We start from the raw sequence: 20,766 nt of genomic DNA, 5'->3' as shown, positions 1-20,766 counted from the left end.
GTTACTGACCCAGAAGTGAACCTAAGCCTGAAGTTTGCATAATAATCCGGGAACAGGTGCTTGATCTTGTTGGGAACGCGGTTAAGTTGTAGTGCAAGCTCAATTAGTTTGTGTGGAATGGACCCATAGGTGTTAGTCAGGTCCAACTACAACACAGAAAAGTCTCCTCTGCTCTCGTGAGCTTCTCTGATAAGCTATGGGACTACACCAATGTTCTCCAGGCAGCCAGGCGCTCCAGGAATCCCATCCTTCTGGACGAAAGTGTCGATGTAGTTGTTCATGAGGATAAATTTCAGTCTTCGGGAGACTATGCTAAACAACACATTCCCTTCTTCACTCGATAGTGAGTTTGTCATAAACTGGTTGATATTTTTCCAGTCCTCCTTCTTGGGAATCCAAACTCCCTCAGCACACCTCCACTGGATGGCCACTCACCCTCGACGTCAGATCACTTTCAAAGTCTTCCAGTGGTGCCGGAGAAACTCTGGACAACGCTCCTGGACAAGGTAGGGTACACCTCTCGTGCCCGGTGCCGATGCTGACCTGGCTGCCTTGATGACTTCTTCAACCTCCGTCAGGCTCGGCTCCAACACTTTAAAGTCAACTGTATGTGTGGCAGTGGTGATGAGAGCTTTGTTAGTACCTAGTTCTTCTTCCCGTATTGGGTCGGTCAATGTGTTCTTTAGGAAGCGATTGAAATCCTTTCTTGAGCACTCGAGCCCGCCACTTCGGTTGTCCCCAAGAAACTGATAAACTTACCCATGGGCTGATGAGTTCAATTATTCAAGGAAAATTATTTACAAGCAAGAGTATTGTTATTGGGTTTTTATCGATTAATACTACCCTGAATTTACTTAGATCAGATCAACACCAAAGTTCCCAGTATTGCCAATCTTTAGTACTCCGAAAACAATTGAATTACCTTTTTTGTCATTGATAACAATGTAGTTAATATATTTTCCAATGAGATTAGACATGGCACTCCAAGATAAACATGTAATAAAGACCTTAAAGAGAAAAGTGGGATAAGGAATGTCAGAATAAATGGGCAAAATTGTTTAAAGAGTCGTGCTTGAAAACCGGCTTAAGTTGTGTTAACAGTGCTGTAAAAAGTAATACAATAACATTTGGCAGCAAAAGAAAATCCTAAAAGAGATGTAGGAATGTATGTATAGATGCATGTATATTTAATTTGTATTGCCTTTCAAGAAGGTAATGTTCACACAGAATGAATAAATTATTGTACATGACTTACTTTATTTTGTGTGCTGATACACCACTTTCAAATTTCTGAGTAAACAAAAAAAAAACGTGCTTAATTTCTATCCTTTTTTTTTTCACCATGCGCTTACCCATCTCGCCATTGCGCATGCCAGCCGTAATGTGTCTTATTTGTCTTTTGACCTTTATTATTGTCCCAATCTAAACTCTTGTGAAGGCCCTTTAGCTGCCCAAGGTATTTTATCCCCATTTAAAGGGTGGGCCTAAGCCTCCACCGTGAAGATGAAACGTTAGCTTAGCTCACAAGCCTGTCCTATGCGCGTTAGTCCTTTCGGATAATTGCGTCCTAAAAATACAGCGCAGCTCATCAAGGAATGTCTGCCGTTTGTTGATTTAGTCTGATTCTGTCACATTGTCAGACGACAATGACAAAAAACGTCAAGGTGACACTGGTCTTATTTAATCTTCTGAGTCTGTGAATGTGAGTAGATGTTCAATGGAGTGTGAAGTAACACAAGACAGCAAATTGCTAAGACCAAGGTTAGCATAGCTGGCAGACTTTCTGCTTATTGATCTGTCATGCAAAAGTTATGACATGCCGCTGGGTCCCGTATCCTCTCCGTTGACTGGCATTTTAATCACTCATGGAAAATGCTTTGAATTACACACTAAGCCCCTATTTCTCACTAATCCATACGCTTCGTTTGGAGAAAGTCACTGACTGGATGAATGTGTTTCTGTGAGTGTGCGGGTGTGACCCTTGCACTCTCTTGATAGGCTGCTCATCTCTTTTCTCTTGATTGACAGCTTACAGATTCCTCCCAAGGTCAGTTTTCTGACGTTTTATTTATTTGTTTATTTATTGTTATAGTGTCTGTCCTCAGGCGTTTATTTGCCTCCAGTGGTCATAGTCAGTATTTTTAAATGATTTCTGTTGTTTTTTTTTCAATCCTTTACTCCTCCGATACAATTTGCCTAAAATCCTAATTGAAGACATAACCAAAATAAATTGAAAGTTATTTTTGAACTGTTTGGAGAATATGGACAGTTTTGGTCTCTTTTGAAGGGTAAAACTCTGAAGTTTTGTCCCAAATCGAAGTAATCAGTGTGCTGCAAACATTGAGTCACCTGAGTTGGAACACACATGATTTTTGCAACCAAATGCCTGCAGATGAGTGTAGTATGGATATCTTAACTGGGAAACAGGTGAGACAATAGCTTGAAACCCCACCTAGTACCTTGTCAAATTTTTAATCCGTCACTATTGGCTAAAGATTTCCGAACCCAAATTGGCCATGACGTTTTCTTTTTTAAATCAGGCCCCCATAGGTTGTCACAGACTAAGGAAAGGCTTGCAATTGGCCAAGAGTGGTGTCAATAAAAATATCAGAGGCTAACAGAAGTATTGGAAATCATTAGTTCATAACATGTATGTGAAGCGACATCTTTTTAAATTCAACCATAATGTTTGTGTCTTAAATGAATAAAGAGGTATTTTACATGAAGAGTAGTTGTATTCATTTTATATACGATTCAATTACATATAGTTACATTTATAACTTACCAACGACCCTTTGAGGACAGCTTTTACGCTTATGTGGCCCTTGGTGAAAATTAGTTTGACACCTCTGTTCTTGCACCACTCACATTGTCACATACAACCCTCATCCACCAGCACTACTCAATGAATGGCGGGCTTTTATATCCCCCTACAAAGTACAGCTCAATACAGTTACAGGAGCGCCATTTCAAGCACACAGTACGAGGATGCTGAATTTTTCCTCATGAGATATTCTTCCACCGTCTTTACTCTCATACAAGCATTATTTATAACTATAAAATAAATTTCTGAAATCAGGGGGTCAATTTAAGTGCGCGTATTTGGTTTTGTGTCACCAGTTGCGCATGGTAAGCAGTGCGTGGGGAGGGGGCATGGTTATTACACATGAGCACACTGTTGTGCTGAATTTTGGTATTTTCATTTGTAAAAAATTTTTTGCAATACAACATTGCATCTTAAGCTCACTTGCTTGGTTTGGCTGTCTGCTGATGTTTTCAACAGTAATGGATGTTTTATAAATATTGTCCAATTAGTAGAACTCCATTCATCCATTATCTGCACCGCTTATCCCCACTAGGGAGGTGAGGGTGCTTGAGCCCATCCCAGGTATCTTTGGGCAGTGGGCAGGGGACACCCTGAGCTAGTTGCCAGTCAGTCACAGGGAACATGAAGACTTACAATGCACCGGCCAAAGAAACCTGACGTGCATTTTTTCGGAATGTGTGGAAACCCACCAATGCAAACTCTGCATAGGGGAGGATGTAGTAGCTGGAATTCAGCCCTAGACTTCCGCACTGTGGGGCTGTGTGCTTACCACTCAGTTGCTGTGCAGCCCTAGTCGTACTCCTTTAGTCAAAATGATCTTTTTGGCTGACTCCTCTGACACGCATCACAGTCCATCTAAGAATAGTCGCGGTATGACACTCAAACTTGTCACCACTATGTCCACATAATGTATTTGCAACTCTATTCTAAGTGTGGGCCACAACAATGACAACACCAGTCTCCCGTTTGTAACACACTGACCCACTGATTTGTTTGTCACCTGCTAGTTTAAGATCCCAAGTTTCAATATATATATATATATATATATATATATCCATCCATCCATTGTCTTCAGCTTATGATACGCAAGGACTGACTCTGCCATATGTATAAATAAATGTACCAATAATTACATACTGACAAATACATGCCAAAAACATAAATGAACACATTAATAAATCCCTTAATGCCGTAATGTATGACATAAATACAATTTGTTTAAGCGTTTTGTCATTTCTTTATTTTGCTATATTATTTTGTTGTGTATTTTTCATGTATTTTGTTGTGTATTAGTCAAAATGTTATTCACATGAGATTGCAGGTCAGACTCTTTTCTGACTGACTTCTGGCTGAGTGAAGAAAGGCATTGCAGTTGATGATGTACTTGTGATAAAGGGAAGCAAACAGATTCTATATCTATCTATACTCATTGGAAAACCTTAAGAATATATATTTTTTTTCCCATCTTCAGAAACCATCAAACATTTTTGAACAAGAGCCAGGGAGCCAGAAGAGTGTCCCGTGTGGCTCCAAAGCAAGTTTAGCGGGTTAAAAGTCCGAATTTGTTGGCAAGAGAAAGCATCTTCCTCTGCTTTTGTGTCCCAGCTGTCGGTGCTTTTGTCGGTCCAGAGCGTTTTGTTGACATGATGGCTTTTAAAGAAAGTTGAACTTAAAAAAAAGATTACTGTATACATAATATGGGGTTGTCAGGCTGTTTTATGTACGTACGTGTACAACTCACACTACACCATCTTTGATGCAAAGGCTGACACACAAAAAAATTCCAGCCAATCATAGTGCATAACACTGAAAATCTGCAAGATGGCAAAACTGATAAGTAATCCACAATACAGCAAGGGGTTATATGACATATATTGTAAAAAAGTAAACCATTAGAAGAAAGGATGGGTAATTTGAATATCATTGTTTTTAATTTCTATAAAATGCTTTCCTGATCTTTATTAAAAACAATTGGTTCAATATAATTTGGTTCAATCTCAAACCATAATGCAATATTGGATAACTGATACAATTCAGATTCATGTCGGTGGTTGTAATGGGAGCAAATTACATTTAGGACTGCACTTGTGTACACATCTTTGTGTGTGTTAATAGCGTGTCACATAATTATCCTAGTTCAACTCTGCTAATAGGTTTATTCTCCAGCTCGATGAGTGCTGACAGAAAATGGGAAACTCAGCTGGGCCAGCGTTTGTGCCGAGGATGAGAGTGGGGCAATGCGCACACACAGACACACGCCCAAGAGCAGGGGTCTCAAGCACGCGACCTGCTGTTTGTGGCCCAAATCTACTGCTACTATTAAAAGAAATAAAAATGTATGTGGTTTATTTCTGGGGTTTGATTGGCGGTGTTTTTGGCATTGTTTTTTTAGGGTCATTTTGGTAGTTTATTTCTCGGTTTTTCTGATTTTCAGTCTTTTTAGTTTATAGATTAGTTTTTGGGTCATTTTATGAGTAATATACTTTTCAGTTCTACATACTTTTTAGCACTTTTTTTATACTGTTGTGTTTTTTTTTGTATTTGTTTAATTATTTGTTCACATTTTTCTCTGGCTTTTTCACTTTTTTCCATACCTATCGGTTCTTTTTTAGTTAATTCTTCAAATTTGTCCATGTTAGGGATTTTTGCGGTTAATTATTATTTTTCATTTGGTTGAATTTAATTTTAAAGTTTATTTTTTGATTATTTTACAGTCGTTTGGTGGTCATTTTTGGGGTTGTTTGGTGGTTTTTGTAATTCTTTGGTTGGCTTTATTTTGAAACTTCATTTATTAAAAAAAAAAAAAGTCCTTTTTTTAGTAGTTTGTAATTTATTGGGTTTGAATTTGTTCGTCTTTTTGGTCACTTCTTGTCTGATTTCCATTTCAAGGTTCTTTTTTTATTATTTTTCAGTGGTTTTGTTGTCGTTTTCGGGGTTCTTTTTATGGTCGTTTATCTCGTAGCAAGAAGTGAAAAAGAGAAGCCAAGTTCACAACAGTTCATCAAAAGTTAACTGGTATACAGGCAATTGAAATAATTTGTATCTACTTTTCCTCTTACCAGCAACCGTAGGTGATTTATTCAATTGCTTTTTTCTCCTGTATTATTATTATTATTATTGTTTTTATTCATGATTGATTGATTTCCTTCATAACATTTTTTTCTGTTTATTTTGTGTTAAAAAATACAAATATATGAGAATATTAGAATGTTTTTATTAGAGCTCCTTTGTGAAAAACCTGATGCAGCCCAGCTTCACCCAGACTCCGTTTCCTGCGGCCCCCGGGCAAATAGACTTTGAGACCCCTTCACTAAGGGAAATGCTGTGCACATGAACGCAAGTCTATTGAAATGTTATCGTAACTGGTTTCAACCAGGGTGGGAGTATCTCTGACCTGTCAGATGTGTGCATGTGTCCGTGTGTGTGTGTGTGTGTGTGCATGCAGACGTATTCCATCCATCACTAAACGAGCCATGATGACTAGTAGTGCGGTGCAGCTTCTGACCCAGATTGCGTATATCTGCAAGCAGAGTTATGACATTAAGCATGTTTGATCTATGACTGTTCATCACATTTTATCATAGGGAAAAAAGGAGTAAATTCAATGTAGATTTTTTCATTTCCCTCTTCATCCTTCATGGTGACAGAGAATAAATAAAGCCTCACATAAGAGCCTAAACCTGATTTGAATATTTTCTTACGGTTTTATGTAGAAAGTATCAGCAAAATATTGGCAGGTTCTTATATTCTTTTGTTCCGCTAGAGTTTTTTCACTTGGGACTTCAACTAAAAGTTCTATTCATCCATCTTTCATCAAAACGATCTGGTTTCTTGTCTGAACTGAGCGGATTGTAAAAGTAGTCATATTTATTTGTATAGCACACAACAAGTCTCAAAGGGCTGTACAGACTACGGTCTATTTTTACGTAGACTATTACAGACTATTATTATAGTGGCTAGAGAGTAGATAAAATAAATAAAGAGTTAGATAAAAAAACAAATTGCAAGTGTAATAATCTTAACAATAATACGTAAGAGAAAAATGGAGAAAAAAATGAAGCTAAATTGCTTCGTCATTATTACGATAAATAGATCTGTGTTAACAGTATGAAGTCCAAATAGACCGTAAAGTTGTAGAAAAGGAGGTTAGTTTATGCACCTTGTATCAGCTGTAGGCCCTATGGGGGGATTGATGAGCAGCGGATGTAAAATCAAAAATAAGTAAGTCAACTTAGAAGACAATTTAGCCAGTTTGATGATTCCAACACATTTTTTCACCAATAACTCAAAAATCCCATTGTGTAATAAATAGCACTTCAGATTTGTTAGAAAAAAAACGTAATTCTTAAAACACTTATTAATGAAAAACTGTTTTCAGCCTTGTACCATATTTTGAATACATGAAATTATTTATTAAAGAAAAATAATTTCTTTATGGGAAACTTATTCCCCGCCTTGCCTCACAGGCCACTATAGATAACTAAATATTGCATTTGGGCAACACAAATACATTCTTTTTATGAATATCCAATTAAATAAAAAAGTAAACCCAACATTTTAAGACCAACTTGGAGTTCTTACGCTAACATGCATGGTTTTGTACCCATATGATTTTGTATCCACCACAGAAAAGATAGGCCAGACAAAAACGTACGTGTTTGTATTTATAAACATTGTGTACAACAGAAACTACTCTAGCTAATTATTTTGTGGATCTTGTTTGTGGAGTAGCTTGGCAACATGAATAACAAGTGTTGGCACAGCGAATGACGGATGCACGGATAGATTAGAGCAAAGGGCAGATCACATGCCAACATAGACACTATCGCTAATCCCGGGATAATAATACTTTGACTATTCCCCACCACACACACACACACACACACACAGTTGAATTACACCTGTACTGAATGCTGAAGCAGTGTTTAGGCATCTCTATATCTCGTTTTACTGGGACAGTTGTGCCATTGAAACCACTGGTTGCCAATAAAACCAAGTTTTACAGTGTCAGCAGGTCCCAGCGCAGCCATGGTCGAGTGGCTGCGAGTGCGGTCGCTAACCCAAGGGTCTTAAGTTAGATTTTTTAAGACTTCAGCAAGGCACCTGCCATTATAATGAAGTTTGTTAGGTACTTACCATCTGCTCATTGCTTCATTTGGTTGCTAAAGCCCGGTAATTGTGTTTAGTTCATGGCAGGCTATAAAGTTAGCGTAATGTCATCTAAAAACAAACTTAGCTTTGATAAATTTCTTCAAACAACACTACAAAATAGAGTAGATGACGTGACTCATCAGAAGGCCAAAATTCTTTATATCGATTTATTGACTTGCAATCATCTCCAAATGTCATGTTGTTGCTGCACTGCAGGAAAGCTTTGGTATGTTTACAGAAACAGGCTGTAAAATAAAAGTTAATAGTAGGCCTGCGCTTGTCACTCTGCATTACCGCGACTGCACTGCGGGCTTCTGCATGTTGACGCCAACGGTGGCAGATGTCCTTCGTGCTGCGCCTGGAAGGGAAATACTTCATGCGTACACCAAAATAACATTGAAAAAAACGGCCATGGCTTTGAAAACCACCGGCAACTTGAGTAGCTTGTCGCCAGGGATGAATGATCATTGACTGTAGCATCATTTAGTCACAAGAGTTTTTTGGGATGGTCATGTCAGGTGCGTGTGCTATCCCCCAAAGAATGGGGCCAAAGTATAGAAAACAAACAGTTTCATGCCCTGTCTAAGTATATCCAATGTTGGACGTAACCCCTCCCTGTACATCTCTGGCTACTATTCATGGGCAGCTCCCCACTAAGAGTTTGTGGTTGCATGTGAACATGTTTTCCTGCTAACTTTAGCAAAAGGCGCAAGAATGTCTGATTAGCGGGAAGTGGATGGGTTCAATTTTTTTCTTTTCTGGGCTGTTGGATTTACCCTGCAGAGAGGAAAAAGGGGCGCGGTAGTGGTGAGCCAATTATGAAAGCGAGGTCATTTTATGAGGGTATGATTGAGGGTTGGGTCATTTAAGACACTCTAAACTTACTTGTATGTAGTGATGCCATACTTCAAACCCAGGAGTGGGCAAACTTTTTGAGTCGCGGGCCACATTGGGGTAATTAATTGGGCAAAAGTGCCAGGGAAAAATGGTTATTGATTTTATATTTTGTATCCACCAATACCGTCTGAAAATCCAAGACCTCGGCAATACATGAGAGGAAAATCTGTAGACTTATTAGATTTTTTTCTCATACCAAAGAGAAGTGTATTGTGGGGCACTCCTTTTTAAATTTAGATGTATGAATTGAAAACTTGATTTGTGGGTTAAAAGTAGAAATGAAGTAGTAAATATTGAAAATAAGTACTATCAAACCTCATATTTTGTATTTACATGAATCCTGCTGGCAAAAACATGGACTAATGTTTCCTCTAGAAGGCCTTCATTAATGTTTCCAGACGTTACTGAAGTGTTCTGTATTGAAAACGCATGCCTTGTGGAAAAGAGCAGCTCGCTGTTTACCTCGGTGTTGCACAGCTGTTCTGGAATTTGGCGACCGAGTGCCCACATTTTCAAACATGTGCTTTACTAAACAATGTAACGCTAATGATAAACTTAAAAAAAATCCTGGGTATGATAGCTTTCAAATGCTTGATCTTATTGAAGCCCCGTTGCCCACTTTACCAAAAGGTGGGTGGGGTAGATGGGTGTGAGTACCCTTCAAGGTGGGCTCGTGGTTACAGCTGCTTGGAGCCTAGTAGAATGAAGCAAATTCTGATGTATTTTGGGATGCCGTTGCCACAGGCATTGTTTTGTAAATTCTTTTTTTTTTTTTTTTTTTGCACAGCAGGGTCAATGACAGCTGTCGTGCCAGCCGCCGTCCAGCAACGGCACATGCAAGAGACTCAAAGGATTTAGAGAAAGTCTCTCGAGGCCTTTTGACATGCTGTTAAAGTAGATTTATTAGAATGAGGCAAATAGTCGCACCAAACCAAAATACGATTGATAAGAACGAAAAAGTCATAATCATATGAGGATAACGCATTGAATTTCAAGCGTTGAAGTGTATTTTTAAAGTAAGACAAAAGCTGTTTTAAATTTTTTGTTCTGTGTCTTAAGGAGAGTATAAAAAGAGTAAAATGATACGTTTTTGTGCTATGAAAAGCTTTATTTCTAGCCTTTGCAGAATAAAAAGAGAAAAAAAGATTTGATACAAACGCGCCGTTCTTGTTGAAAATCTGTTTTGTTGTATTCCATTTCAAATTCACTTTTTATTTGAAACTAAAGGCACAGTGTGTATTTCTCAGTACCTTCAAAAGGTAAAAAAAACATATTTCGTTAGAAAAAAAACAATATTGATTTGAATAAGAAAGTCAAGTCAAGTCAAGCCATTTTTATTTGTATAGCCCTAAATCACGAAGAGTCTCAAAGGGCTTCACAGATTATTACACTATATTACACAGACTATTTTTCAGCCGACGAGAAGAGTAGGTTATTCATATGCTATGGAGTAGAAGTGAGTTTTAAGCTTAGATTTAAACATTTCCACTGAGGTTGCAGACCGGATCTCAGGGGGAAGAGCATTCCACAGCACCGGTGCCCGGATGGAGAATGCTCTCGAACCAACACTTCTTCGCTCTTGGGATCACCAGAAGACCGGCACTCTCAGATTGTAGGCTTCGGACCGGGACATAGGGGGAAATCAGATCTGAAAGATAAGAGGGAGCAAGTCCATGTATGATTTTGTATAATACTAAGAGAACCTTGAAATCACATCTAAGGCTAACTGGGAGCCAATGCAGGTTAGCCAAAATCGGTGTTATGTGATCTGACTTTTTTGTCCTAGTTAAAAGCCTCGATGGAAGAAAGCGGTTCTAGTAATTTTCTTTACATGCGTTTCAAAGGATAGATCAGGGTCAAATATGACACCTACATTTTCAACTGAGTCACTCTGTGTGATGTGACATTTGTCAATGTTCACAGCAGTTTTTGAGAATAAGTCACGGCATTTAGATGGACCAATGACTAGCATTTCGGTCTTTTCAGAGTTAAGACGCAAGAAATTGAGTGACATCCACTCTTTTATCTCAATGAGGCAGGCCTCCAAATATCCACAGTTTAGTGTGGGAGATTCCTCTAACGGAATATATAGTTGAGTGTTGTCTGCGTAGCAGTGGAAGCTGATATTGTACTTGCGAATAATATCACCTAATGGAAGCATGTAAATGCTGAAAAGAAGGGGGCCAAGCACTGAACCCTGTGGAACACCACAGGTAGCATTAAAGGGCTCAGATGTCATTTCGCCATATTTAACACAGTGCGTCCTATCTGAGAGGTAGGATCTGAACCACGAGAGGACGGTTCCTGAGAGACCAATCCATTTTTCCAACCGTTTTAGTAGGAAATTGTGGTGCACTGTGTCAAAAGCAGCACTAAGATCCAGCAGCAGCAAAAGTGATGAAGCGCCAGAATCCATTGCCAGTAGGAGATCATTTGTTACCTTGATCAGAGCTGTCTCAGTAGAGTGGTTAGCCCTGAATCCTGATTGCATAGATTCAAAAAGGTTATTCTCGGATATGAAATCATTCAGCTGCTGTGCCACTACTTTTTCAAGTACTTTAGAAAGGAAAGGTAGGTTTGACACAGGTCTATAATTACATAAGATTTCTGGATCAAGGTTGGGTCGTTTCAGTGTGGGTTTAATAACGGCGGACTTAAAAGCTGCTGGAACTACACCTGAGGAGAGTGATATGTTTATAATATTTAGAACTGAAGGTCCAAGGACGCCAAAAAGACTTTTAATAAGTGAACCTGGGAGCGGGTCGAACTGGCAAGTTGTCGGTTTGGCCGCATTCACCACCTGTTTGAGATCATCAAGTGACAGTTCATTAAAACTGGACAATTTCCCTGGACAGCCACCCTGTCGTGCATCTGTAGATTTCAGCCCTTTAATATGTGTGGTATTAATAATGTCTTTAGCAATTTCTTCCTGTTTGCATTGAATCTTCTTAGTAAAGAAGACCATTAAGTCATGAGCAGAGTGCGTCGAACTATCTGCGATAGTCTGTTGCCTCGTAAGCAATGCTACAGTGTCAAAAAGGACTTTGGGATTGTTCTTTTGAGATGCAATCACCTTCGAAAGGTAGGCCGATTTTGCAGAGGCAAGGGCCACTTTATACTTTAACAAGCTGTCACACCAGGTTTGATGGAAAACCTCAAGCTTGGTAGCGCGCCATTTTCTTTCCAATTTCCTGCATTCTTGTTTAAGGGTTCTAGTTTCATCAGTAAACCAAGGCGTGCGTCTTTTAGGACGTGATTTAAGCTTTATGGGCGCTATTGAATCCAGGACACTAGTCAGGGTAGTATTGAACTCATTCATGAGTGAGTCAATCGAGCCATTGTATGAAGGAAAGGACGCAACTGCTCCAGGAAGGAGTTCAAAGAGCTCAGAAACTGTGCCAGTGCTAAATATAAAAACTATTATATAAACACGCATTTTTAAAAATACCTGTAGATCGGGAAATTTGCATTTATTTTACATAACATAATCTGGCATGACTGTCCCCCATCTTGCTGCTATGGGTACCCCCGAAAACCTAAAACCTGGTTTAAGGCTGGGCCAGTAAATGAGAATAAAACCGTTGCGAGTTGGTCACATTGAGTTCCCGTAGTTCATCTTTGTATTTAGTAGCATTTGTGTTTGGTTGCAGAAACTTGAAGTGGTCAAATTTTACACTGTGTCCTTTAACATTTCTAACCGTTAAAAACACATGTCCTGTTTATATGTTTACAAAAACTGTATAATAACTTTTACAATTTTATATAAAAGTCATGTTTTCATGATGTTTTTTTTCTATAGAACCTCTTCAATGTTTCAGTCATCAAATGCATCATTGTTCAGCAAAAATGTTCTTACGTTTACAGCACTTTAATGACTTTCATGTATAACTTTACACTGTTAAACAATTCATGAAGGTTTCATGCAGATCCAATGCAAATCGTTTCAAAGAAATGATTACTGTCAAAGTTTGAATGAGGACAACTCTGAGGGGTTTTCTTCATTTGCACTCAGTTATGCTTTGGCAATGTTTTTAAGTGATGATCACATGAAATTATAGCCCACGGCAGACAAAATGCATGTAAAGTTGTAAGTCCTTAGCTATGAAAAAAAAAAACAACATTTTCAGCATGCAGGATTTCCTCCATATTTTACGTCTCTTACGTCATTTGAGGCTACCCCCAGACCGCTTTAATTGTAGAGCATGCCGCCCAGTTGCAAGCCAGTCTTTGGCTTTGCACAAAATTTGCCCGCTTCCATACCGGCGACGTGAATTGCGGCTTTTCATAGACGCCGGCTTCCCTGATGTCTTTTTCATTGCATGTGTGTGCTGGTCAGTGGTTTTGTTATTTGCATATTAAACTCCAGAAAAGGCTTGCTTCAAATGGAGCATTTTTACCTATTCTGTTTTGGTCCCTCTGTTCTCATTCATTTATTTGTAGCGACCGCAGTTTCATTATGATCCGGGACGCCACATTCCACCAGAGGGCGCCAACTGAGTTGGAAGTGGGCATTGGTGTATTTAATCCCCACGCAACTGTCTGTATTCATCCTGACCCTTTATAATGACATTTTGGACAACGCGCGTTTTCGGGTCATTTCGTACCTATCATTATCATTTCCATATATGATTGTTACCTTTATCTTACCTTTACATTTTTTTAATTATTTAGTTCCCACTTGTTTGTTTGTTTTCCATTTCGGTCTTTATATCTGGTTTGGAACGTGTCCATCAGTTTTGTTTTGCCATTTGTTTTTTTTTTTGCCCGTTTTTTGTTTATTACTTAGGTATTGGTTTTCTTTGAACACCTCCGTGTTTGGGTTCAGCCCCCCAAATCATAACAAGATCTTTCAAAAGTCACATATACTTTTTTCGAGTAAAAAAACATTTTTGTTTATTTTCAAATGGTAAATGTCAACATTTGTATTACACAAATCTTGAATGGTCAAGATGCCAGTACCGAATACCGACACCACTATTACATAAAGTTATTTCCACTCTGATAAAACTGATACCATATCTTTTACTGCTCTTTAGCTGCTAAGGGAGGATTTGGTTTGCATTTATTTTAAAAACCAAGCATTTTGATAAAAATGACTGAGAGACTTAGTTCATTTTTTAAATGCTCAGAAATTTAAATTAAATATAAATTAAATTATGCAACAGGCCAGGTGTGTTCTAGATTGTAAATGGAAAGTCGGATGCCGATATCGGCCACTGTCTAAAATTAGGCTAGTATTGATACATTTTAGCGGTTTTTGCCTAAAAACTTTGGGACAAAACATATCAACATTAGATTATATGGTAAATGGTAAATGGTCTGCATTTTGTATGTTTGTAATGGTTTTGTTTTTTTGGGGATGAAAAAAATTGGGGAATGGCTGACAATATTAAAATTATCCAATTATCTGTGAAATTGTTTACCATTTTTATTTGAAAAACGGGGACATTTTCCTAAATATTCACTTTTAATTCCCTGGTATAATGTTGCAGCAATGTTCTAAGACTAATTTCTAAACATTGCTTTGTACAGTAACAACCAAAATTGGTGCCCTTTGAAACAGATTTTTTCTCTTTTTACCTGAATGTTAGTTAATTAGAGGTTGAACTTGGGACTTTTATCCCAGCAATATACTTTATTTTGAGAGGATGGAGAGGTCACGTTCGACCTCACTGAGTCCCACTATAGCTCTTTGTCTCCTCCTTGTGGTGCATTGCAGGCGAATTCCCTTGTGTGGTCCAGCATGTTTGCTGCGGCCTTTTAACACAAAGGTCGGTTGCAGGTTGCATATGCTCAAACTGGAGGAATCCGAGGTATTTATTTTGGTTATCTGGTTTTCACCCACAAATTTAGGACAATGTTCTCAAAATAAAATTCACCCATCTCTTCAGTTTCGATATCAAATGAGTCAATTAGTCTGCAGTCTCAAATATAAGGTACAGTATGTGCTACAGTACTATTGTAACCTGGCCAAAATAGCATGAATGAATAAATAAATAAATGAATGAATGAATGAAGGAAGAATAAATAAGATCTTCATAAGCCATGCTTTTTCTGATCAAATCCCAGACCTAAAATTATTTATGTACTCCTCTTTTTTTATTTCTTCTTCTTTCATCTTGCCTTTGGACCGAAAAATTGGTATTCATATCTTATTTTTGAATTATGGAGCTCCCAATTGGACTACTGGTCTCTTGCACTTATAACTTAAGCCAGTCTCCAAGCACTACCTTGTAAATTCCATTCCATTCCATTATCTGCACCGCTTATCCTCAGTATGGTTACAGGAGTGCTGGAGCCCAGCCCGGCGATCTTCGGGCAGTGGTCAGGGGACTCCCTGAACTGGTTGCCAGCCAGTCGCAGAGCACAGAGACAGACAACTCACTCGCTCATTCACACCTAGGGACAATTTGGACCGGCCAATTAACCTGACATGCATGTCTTTTTTGGAATGTGGGAGGAAACCAGAGTACCCGGAGAAAACCCACGCAAGCACGAGAGAACATGCAAACTCGAATAAGGAAGATTCGATCTCATGACCTCAGAACTGTGTCGCACACGCGCTAACCACTGCGCTGCCGTGCTGCTTTACCTTGTAAATATTAATGGCTACTTATCATAACATTTGATTCATCTTATTTTTTCCCTTAAGTCTTTATAACACTTTTAACTAGTAGTGCCACGTTTGATCTCGTTAAAAACAATGTGCACTGTGTTGTTATCAACAACAATTAAGACAATTCTAATGTTACATGAAACAAAAATCAATCAAAATGGTAAAGTCTATACAAACTTTATATCAGGGGTGGGCAAACCCTCCGAATCTTGGGCTCCGTTGGTTTGAAAAAATTTGCACAGGGGCTGGATCGAAACAAAAAAAACTTCAGTGGTTGGTTTGGAGTCGGATTCAGTACATTATATATCTATATTTAAAACTGCAGTTGATTATTCGACCAGAAGAACTCCTTTTTTTGTCTTATGCTTTTCTCAGCATTGTTTTGTTGGCTGGATTAAACCCATACTTTGATGATACCTAATCGATATCCACATAACGTATGTAGCTCGACCCGGTGTTATAAAACTCTAATATTCTTTTTCTCCGCCTAGTGATGAAGCGGCCCACCAACAAACCAGCTCCGCCAAGCTCCAAACCTGACCGGTGCGATGAACCCTTGGACGGCAGGAACTGCGGCCAGGTGGCGACAGCGGACCGGCCGCAGACGCCGTCGGCATCCGGCCGCGTTCGCAAACCCAAAAGGGAACGCAAACAACGCAGCTACACCATTTGCGACGTTTGCGACATTCAACTAAATTCGCCGGCGCAGGCTCAGATCCACTACAATGGCAAGTCGCACAAGAGGAGGCTCAAGAAGAGCAGCCAGAGAGGCAAGGTGGAAAACAGCAGAGGTAGGCAGACCAGAGGTCGTACTTAGTGATGTGCAGGGAAGTCCGTGTCTGGTGAGGCACAGTCAGATATACAAACAAATGAATTCAACATCATCTGATTGGCAAATCAACAAAGCGATAGAAAAATACATTTTGTTGTCTCACCTTAACTTAAATGAAGTGTATACGCTGCTCCTTTTGAATAAAAACATCAATAGATAGATTATCCTGTACAGAAGAACTTTTGTACTAGCTGACGGCTTGTCTCATCTTTGCAACCTCAAGGTCCCGTTGCTATGTTGCGTGTGCAAGGACGTGCATTTCTTGTTGACAAAAGAATTAACTTTTTTTTTTGTTTGTTTTGGGGGTTTTTTGGATTTGAGTTGGTGTTTGGTCTGTACTTCATACAGGTCTTTTCTCACTTACCATATTCATGCTACACTAACATAAACCTCAGTTAAAAGCATAAAGTCACTCTCTACATACAGTACATCAATAAAGACCGCTCCAACCAGAAACTTAAAATTGGCTTGAAGTGATCAGCAGAAACGGTCTCACTAAATCATAAATTGGACTAATATTCCTAAATCAAATTGACTAAAAGTCAGCCATATTGATTTGAAATTAACATGTTGGGCCATTTTGATCAATTTCTAAAGGGACTCTGTTTAATATTTGACCAGGTCGTTGTATTGCGTAGTGCAATGGAAACCAAGTGTTACAAAGCACAAGGAAGAATACCAACCACAGAGATTGTTTCTTTTGTTTCGGTTTGTTTCAGACAAAACAAGCCTTGTTTTCTTTCTGTGACATTTTGAAAAACTAGCCATGCGTTCAGTGTAGCGCGTGAAATTCAGGGAACTGACATTTGTTCAAATGTGGATGGAAAATGTAAGCAGTGCACAATAGTACAATGTTTTGAGTTTTCAGGCCACCCAATACGTAGAATCTAAGAGAAGTCAACCGTGTGTTTTTTTTGTTTTGTTTTTTGCGGCAAACCGTAAAAGCGTGCTTTCTCCTGTGTTGAGTAATTAAGTGTACACAGTTCGTACGGGTGCATGAAATCCTTGAAAATGCTTGAATTTTAATGTTGTGTTTTGAAGGGTTGAAAAGGCCTTGGATTTTGGATTAAGTGCTTGTAAATGCTTGAATTTGTTTGACATGTTTCTCAACAAGTTTGCTTAGAAATGATGCTTACACTGTACTCTTGTGGCTTTGCTTTGTCATTGCATTTTTCTTCCCTCGTGATTCACGGCAGCTGGTATTTGTGTGCATGGCACAATCCTATAGACAGTCATTGCTCCTACACGTTGCGCCCAAGGTGCATGTTATATCTAAAAAAGGGTACTATGAAATACGTATTAGTGCAAGAGTTTTACATTGATTATGGACATTTATTATGAGCCATGCAAAAAATTAATGTAGCGTTTCCCAGTGTAAAATTGTAATGGGAAGAACTGAAAACTACTACTACTAAATTTACATATTACCTAGTCCTATATGGGGAAACATTTGACTCCAAAATATTTACACATATATGGTTCAGATCTGCAAATATATTTGCGATTTACTTAAAATCAGAGAATCATGTCTTGATAAATGCACACGCAAGGTTAAAATTCCCATTTGTAAATCGCAGATAAAGTTTCATCTCTGCAAATAATGGATTTCTCCCTTATAACGATACTGGAAAAATTAATTAGAAAATTGGCTTTGAAAGTCCTTGAAAAGTGCTCGGACTTGGCTATGAAGAAGGCGGACGAACCCGGACTATAAGATGAGGGTACGGACACGGCTTTGCCTGGTCGAAGCGTTGCATCATGGGGGCAGGTGATGTAAATGCGCGTGCGGCGTCGTGTAGCCGTGCTGAAGCGATGCAATGTGCAGATTCTCCCTGACACGCAGTCACAATCGTGCAGCCTTATCTCCACTCACCTTCTGCTGACTCCCCCAGGCTGGCCGCTCTGCTGCGTCCTTGCCTCCTCTGCCCCTCCGCTCTGGTTAATGTGTCCACGTGTGTGCCTGCTTTGAATATTTTTAGAGGTCCTATGTGGATAGAAAGTAAGCAAATACGTGTATTAGTCAGCTCACATACTCATAAAACTGTTTAGGGATTCATCAATTCCAAAAAAAAGCACGTTTTAAAAATGTGTGTTTCTTGGAGAACGTCAGCGTTTATTGGCCTCCTGCTCTTTTTCGCCGGCTGACAGGGGGTCTGAGCTACTTACAGTATATAATATGTATGTATAATATATATATATATATATATATATATATATATATATATATAAAAACACCATATTTTCCGAACTATAAGGCACACAGAAAATAAGCCCAATTGGTCAGAAATTTGAAAGTGCACCTTATAACTCGGTGTGCCTCATATAATGAGAATACAGTGAAAATGAATACAGCATTTATAGGTGTGCGTTACTACACTAGGTTTTACAGTGTACTTCTGTGTTTGAGCAATGACTGATCAATCGATAATCATCGCTTGCCCAAATTGCAATACATTGAATGCAACAAGATTCTAACTCAGGTCATGGCCGTAAGGGCGCCGACACTTTACTACTAGACCTTTTGCGGAACAGAAATATAAAAAGGCATTCGAGCGTATAACATTATGACTCATGATGCCATAAACACTGATTTGCATAGTACATTCTAATATGTTAAACAGTCTCTTCACTTAATCAATGATGGCAACAATGTTGCAAAAGACAGAAACAGAAAGTCTCTGAACAAAATAGTCTTTGAATAAAAAATACAATCGCTTTTACGTTTGTATACATATTAAACCGAGAGGTTATTGACTCACAGGTGAAGACGTAGAGAGACTGTTTAACCTATCAGATTGCACTGGGCAAATCAGTGTTTCTGGCACTGAGTAAAAATAGTGTGAGAATGAGATAAGCTTTAATGCCTTGCCATGTGTCATCTGTACCGCTTGTGGTATAGTGGTAAAGTGTTGTGCCCTCACTGCCGAGATGCGGGTTTAATTCCCGTTGCAAATAAAGTTTTGTGATTTTTACCAGAGATACTATTGACTTATTAATAATCTCATAAAGAGCACAACTGCTATATTTACTGTAGTGTATATTTCATTTGCTTTATAGTCCACCACATCTGTATGTATAAAAATGGCCGGATACACTTTTGTTTGAAATACCAAGTAAAATATGGTGTGTGCGTGGATGTATGCATGTAAGTATGTATGCAGGTATGCAGGTATGTGTAATAGAGAAGAAAGAGGTCGCCAGTTTGGTCCCCGTGGCCACCAAGTATCCCACAAAGGACAGCTGTGGAGCATGCAAACCGGTGCTGAAAATAGCTCGTCAGTGAGGGGTCATTGGGATTTTCTAGTAAAATTAGTTATTTTGTGTGTTGGATTTTTTCTTTTAAACCCTAGTAATGATAACTGACCTGGTAATAATATAGTAACAACATATTAATAACATGTTAAGTTGTTATTTTACAAATGTATTTCACACTGGTAGCCCTTTGCGCTAACTAGTAACAAAAAGTAGCTCTCGGCTTGTAAAAGGTGAGAGACCCCTGGTGTACGATATTAATTGAAGTTTCATTGAGGTGCTATTTTATGTTTGACCCTTAGAACTGCCTGGAGGTGATTAATCTTCTCTGCTATTACTTTCCCCTTTGTGGTTTCAAATAGTGTCGTTGCGAATAGGACATATTCGCCTAATTGCGAATATTTTTCAGATTTGAAAATATTTTTCAAATTCGTGATTACTTTTTTTTCCCCTCTCCACCACTTTTTGTGACCACCCTTGACTGAAATGAATAGATGTCAACATGCAGCGACGCAGAAGCAGAAAACACCAGCATGGTGGTAACCATGGCAGGTCAATTTTTTTTATTTCAAAACCCCGCACCACTTGAGTATATTGGACACATTTTGGGTTTACAGCGAGCGACAGCGGTAAGCCCCAGAATACAGAAGAAGCGCCCTGCAAAGTGCAAACTTTGTCTCGAAAAGGTGCCTGTCATAGGCTCAAAAACAACCAATCTCAAGCAGCATTTGAAGTCCAGGCACCGCGTACAATTCACCGAGCTCGTCGGCAAAGGAAGAATGACAAATAATCCAGGGGTTGCAGCTTGTCAATTGGATATACATGAAGTTTGGACACGAGTCACGACACATAAACTTGTGTAAAAAAGCGCATGCTAACATGGTACATTGCTACTGAAATGACGCCGTGCAATATTGTTGCCAAAACATCGTTCAGAGACGTGCTTTACAAGTTTTATAAGCTGTACAACCTGGAAAACACACATCTTGCAGACAGCAATCTCGAAATTGTATAAAAATGTAAGCATCGCATTCTCAAGTTGTTGAGCGAGGCAGATTTCTTCTCACTCACCACAGATGTGGTCAAGGTCAAATATGACCCCGTCCATGTCTACAGTCCACCACCTCACAGCTAAGTTAACCTGATTTATTGAACATTAAATGGCTCTTCTTTTTAAGTTGTGCTGTATAT

At 38.9% G+C, this 20,766-nt stretch overlaps 1 protein-coding gene across 1 annotated transcript in view; it reads left to right on the top strand.

Annotated features, from left to right (window-relative positions):
• The window catches only part of znf385c (zinc finger protein 385C), a 143,886-nt gene that overhangs the window by 22,492 nt on the left and 100,628 nt on the right, over positions 1-20,766 (top strand). Inside the window, exon 2 of the mRNA XM_088331396.1 lies at positions 15,983-16,282. Within this exon, the coding sequence (XP_088187522.1) occupies positions 15,985-16,282 (298 nt within the window). The 5' untranslated portion in view covers positions 15,983-15,984. The remainder of the gene's footprint in view (positions 1-15,982; positions 16,283-20,766) is intronic.

The sequence above is a fragment of the Urocampus carinirostris genome, chromosome 1 (genome assembly GCF_059441175.1).
Source record: "Urocampus carinirostris isolate Australia breed hairy pipefish chromosome 1, RoL_Ucar_1.0, whole genome shotgun sequence".
NCBI lineage: Eukaryota > Metazoa > Chordata > Actinopteri > Syngnathiformes > Syngnathidae > Urocampus > Urocampus carinirostris.
This window is presented reverse-complemented; position numbering and strand designations above follow the sequence as displayed.